Source organism: Nilaparvata lugens, unplaced genomic scaffold, assembly GCF_014356525.2.
Source record: "Nilaparvata lugens isolate BPH unplaced genomic scaffold, ASM1435652v1 scaffold2046, whole genome shotgun sequence".
Taxonomy (NCBI): Eukaryota; Metazoa; Arthropoda; class Insecta; order Hemiptera; family Delphacidae; genus Nilaparvata; species Nilaparvata lugens.
The window spans coordinates 27,302-32,449 of NW_024090274.1; the positions used below are offsets into that span (position 1 = coordinate 27,302).

Sequence of the window (5,148 nt, forward strand, 5' to 3'; positions counted from 1 at the left end):
CAATAATACAACTCTTGGCTCCTCACTCTCCTTCTGCGACTTCACATAGATAACTGCACCATAACCAGACAATGATGTGTCACAAAAACCAATCAAACTGATGTGAGAATCCTGAAACAAACCAACGTGACGTGGAACAGCAAATTTCAACAATAGAGGCAACTCTTTTTGACAATTCTCCCAAAGAGTGCAAATAGACTCAGGTGGCTTCTCGTCCCAATCCACTCCTAATTTCCACAGTTTCTGGACAAGACACTTTAGAAATAATGTAAACGGTGACAAGAGACCAAGTGGATCATAGATACAAGCCATCACTGATAGAATAGAATGCTTAGTAGCAACGACCTCACCACTCTTGACTGAAAACTGAAACAGATCAGTACTAGGTTGCCAATTCAATCCCAAGATAGCCAAGGAGTTGTCTGCTTCAAAATCCTTGTACGAAAACGATTTCTCTTCCTCCAAGAATTTCTCCAACATTGATGGTGAATTTGAAGTCCACTTTGTGAGCGAGAAACCTTCTCCCTCAAACAGCTGCTTGGACTGACAATACAGCTCCGCGGTCTCTGACTCTCTGGCAACAGATGTGACTAAGTCGTCCATGAACATGTCTCTTGGTATTCTCGCCTTGGCTGCTGGAAAACGATCTCCATCCTCCTCTACAAGCTGGTGGACGGTGCGAAGCGCCAAATATGGAGAGCTTGAAACATCAAAAACAACACAATTGAGCTGATAAATTTCGATTGGATCCTCCGCGAAAATCTCCACAATACACGCTGATAACGACGGCAGGAATCCTCCACTAATATCTGTCAATACATTTGTTTAATGTCGGCAGTTAGTGTGATTGGGAACAAACGAAAATTAACTAACAAAAAAATGTCAGTCTGCAATTTGGGACCAGCATGAAGAACCTGGTTCAATGACAAACCATATGATGTTCTGGAACCAGCATCAAATACAATTTGGATGGGCGTGGTAGTGCTGCTTGCTTTCACATGGCGTGATGCGGTATGTAGTAACCACCTCGGTCTGTCTGATCTGCTACAAATGACATGTGACCCTGACGTAGGTAATCGATCAATATTTCATGATATGAAATACGAGTATTGCTGTCAAGCTCTAGTCGTCTCTCCAAAGTCAGCAGTCTGCATTCGGCGACAGCATATGAATCTCCCAAGCTGCTGGGCGGCTCCGCAAATGACAAGGCAACAACAAAATGACCAGAATTCACATGATGTACAGACTTCCGAAAATTCACCTCACACTCCAACTCTTCCGGTTTCAGTTGACAGCTTGGTGCAGCTGCATTCCAACTCCCATAAACGTTCCACAAAACTATCCAACAATGGACTACTAACGAATGGACTGCAGATGGCTGTAAAACAATTCAACACATTTGTTGTTGAAGTGAGAATTGGCGCTCTCCCCATCAGAATGTGACCAAAGACACTATTAACAGTCATCAATTTGTGCGATTCACCTGTACTAGGACTCCCATGTAGCAAGTGAGGAACTAACTCCGCACCAATGATGCCATCTATTCTACTAGGAAGGTAGAATTTGTCGTCAGCCAGTGTGAGATTTTCAAGATGATGAAGTTTGGATCTGTCAATTTCACAAGAAGGCAACTTGTCAATGATTTTATCTACCACTATGGCATCCATCAAAAACTTGACGGTAGGATCCAACTTCAACTGAATCGACACACAAGTACAACCTCGAACCTCACTAGTACCACCACCGAATCCACGAACAACGGTTTTCATGGGCTGGAATGGTAGTCTCAAACGCCGACACAATTTGGCTGTAACAAAATGACACTGACTCCCGGTGTCAACCAAGAAACGAACATCACAAAGCTGATCATTACAATCTCGAACATGTGCAGTGACGGTCGACAACACAACGGTCGAATTTTCTACATCGTTGAATGTAGAACAACAACTAATAGGTGATGTGCACCTGCTTGGAGTTCGACGAGGACGCAACACCTCATTGGAACTTGATCTGGAAAAGTGCAATAAAGAATGATGAGATTCTCGACATTGAGCACACTGAGTTTTACTACAACAATTTCTACTCAAATGATCCACATCAAGACAACGAAAACAACAAAACTTCCTTTAATCAAACAATAACAATCCCAAGGAGTCATTTTCAAGAAAATGCACAATCTACTAACCAATGACCCGGTTTTGAGCACTTCAGACAATTGGGATTTTTACTAGATGCATCTTTAGATGAATCATAGATTGAACACAAAACACCTTTGATTTATTATCCTTTTTGGCTCATATTAAACGATTCAGTCTGTTTCTCATCAGAAGGAAGAGTCTTATTTGCTTTTCAATGAATTTGACATAATCGGTATAAGTTGGCATAGCCTTGTCACGGATGGCCGATTCAAAATTTCTATGAGAACTCGGATCCAGCAATCTCAAGCCATGATAGAGGAATATCGAGTCTGACAAATCAGTGAGTTGCAATCTCTTCAATGCATTGATTGAACTGCAAAACCCATCAAAAATTGCAATACAACCTGCCTTTGATTCTGATTTTATTGGACGGAATTCAAAAATTTGTTTGAAATAGGCATCGACTTGCGCCCGTGGGTCGTTATAGCGGGTCAATAATGCCTGCCAAATTATTTGATAATTGTTAGCCTATGGTGGCAAATGACGACAAATATTTGCTGCTTGTCCAGTAAGCCTACTTACAAGATATTGGACCTTCTGCTGATCGTTCAAATTCTTGTTGTAATGTACCAATGCCTTGAATAGTTCATAAAACACCGACCATTGAGTCTGGTTCCCATCAAATTTCGGAAGGTCGATTTTAGGCAGTACCGACTTGGACACGACCAGCTGTGAACTAGCTGCTGTAGCTGCCGAAGATTAAGCAATAGCAACAGTCGCCTCTCTCTGTTTGAGAGTGTTAGCCGCTACTTCAATATACTGAAACAGATCTAGGTGTGAGTCATTGAATGCTGTTGTATTGAGAAGTTGGTAACACAGTCAGATGACGATGGCACTGGTGTGGTGCGTGTATGTGTTCTGCAGAATGACTTGACAACATAATTATAATTATAAAATAAAGTGCTCTTATACAGTAAAATATTGCTTTGTGCTTATTTATAAAATACTACATGGCGCAGTCGGAAATAATGACAAAATTAAAAGTTGACAGAAAATTGTGATATCTAAGTGATTATCTTTTGTGAAAGTGAATCTGGAAGTACGTTATGGATAACGCCAAGGTTCCTGGCCCATTGAGGTTAGACGGTAATTTAGCTGAAAATTTTCGAAAATTCAAACAAAATTTTGAGATTTATTTATTAGCTGCTGGACATGAAAAGAAGGACACCAAAATAAAAACTGCTATTCTTTTAAATGTAATAGGGGAAGATGCAGTTGAACTTTACAATACATTTAATCTGGATGATACAGGTAAATCTGATTATGACAAAGTTATCAAGCAGTTTCAAGAATATGCCGATCCAAAAAAGAACATTGTTATGGAACGTTTTCATTTCAATTCTAGATCTCAACAGGAAAATGAACCATTTAATAATTTTTTGACAGACTTGAAAAAACTAGTAAAGTCTTGTGAATACAAGGACCAAACAGATAGTTTAATTCGTGACAGAATTGTTCTAGGAGTCTTTGATAAGGGATTACAGGAACGCTTACTTCGTGTTCAGGACTTAACTTTGGATAATGCAATAGACTTTTGTAGGGCGGCGGAGCTTGGTAAAAACAGGGTTGAGGACATTGCAAGTAAATTAAATCAGAGTGTATGCATTGAAAAGACAAAGTCACGGGCTAGACAAGTAGTGTATTGGCCTGGTCTTAATAATGAGATTGAAAATCTGGTTTCGCAATGTCTTATTTGTGAAAAATTTAAGCCAAAAATGTAAAAGAATCGTTAATACCTCATGAAATACCAGATCTTCCATTCCAAAAAGTTGCTGTAGATTTATTTGATTATGCAGGAGATAGCTATTTAGTACTAGTAGATTATCTGTCAAAATGGTTGGAAGTTAGGAAATTGAGGAATAAACAAGCAAATGAAATTATTTGAATACTATCGTCAATTTTTGCAACACATGGTATACCAAATTTTGTTGTAGCAGATAACGTTCCATTTAATTCATATGATGCTCAAAATTGCAAATGATTGGAATTTTCAGTTCATATATAGCAGTCCCAGATATCCTAATCCATGGCCTAGCTGAACGTGGGTTCAGACTGCTAAGAATTATTAAGAAATGTATGGAAGGAGGTACAGATTTGCAATTAGCACTACTGGAATTTCGAAATTTGCCAGTTTATATTTGCATGTGTCACCAGCACAAATCTTGTTTTCAAGACGACTTCGCACTAAACTTCCAATTTCTGAAAACTTGCTTATTCCAAATGTACAAAAAAATATTAAAAGTAAATTGATTGAGGTTCAAAGTAAGCAAAAACAATATTATGACAAGAATGCAAGGGATAGACAATCCTTCCAGACAAATGATAGGGTGACTATACGGAACGGGAACCAATGGGAACCTGCCATGATACTTGAGAAACATTGGCACCTAGGTCTTATATTGTTAGAAATAAAAATGTGGAATATTGTTCGCAGGAATTCTTTTGATATATGGAAAGGAAATGTCATGAATAAGCATAATTTTTACATTAGGAACTATGATGACTTACAGTTGGAAGGGAGGGAAGATTATGAAGGTGTAGAAAATTTTGGAAATTATCAACATATAAATGATAATAATCAAAATATTGGTTCAAGGAGATCAAGATATGGTAGAATAATTAGGAATAGAGAGCGATTGGATTTGTGAAATTTATTCTCATTCAGGATTAGGCTATATGTTTGAAAATTGAACTTTGTAATATGTAGAATTAAGTTTATATGTTTGTATCATTTTGTGATACCCTTTAAGGAGGGAGATGTTGTATTGAGAAGTTGGTAACACAGTCAGATGACGATGGCACTGGTGTGGTGCGTGTATGTGTTCTGCAGAATGACTTGACAACATAATTATAATTATAAAATAAAGTGCTCTTATACAGTAAAATATTGCTTTGTGCTTATTTATAAAATACTACAAATGCTACAACATGATCTTTATTCAACTCAAGT

The 5,148-nt window shown here is 38.1% G+C and overlaps 1 protein-coding gene across 1 annotated transcript; it reads left to right on the plus strand.

Moving 5' to 3' along the window:
- Positions 1-2,989: 2,989 nt before the first annotated feature.
- LOC120355483 lies at positions 2,990-3,919 on the plus strand. Its single transcript, XM_039443909.1, has one exon. It carries the CDS (start codon positions 3,245-3,247, stop codon positions 3,917-3,919), a length of 675 nt encoding a protein of 224 aa, XP_039299843.1. The 5' UTR covers positions 2,990-3,244.
- The last annotated feature ends 1,229 nt before the right edge of the window (positions 3,920-5,148 follow it).

Excerpts from the sequence above, each read along its gene's own strand:
- LOC120355483 (XM_039443909.1), top strand. The coding sequence starts at position 3,245 with ATGGATAACGCCAAGGTTCCTGGCCCATTGAGGTTAGACGGTAATTTA.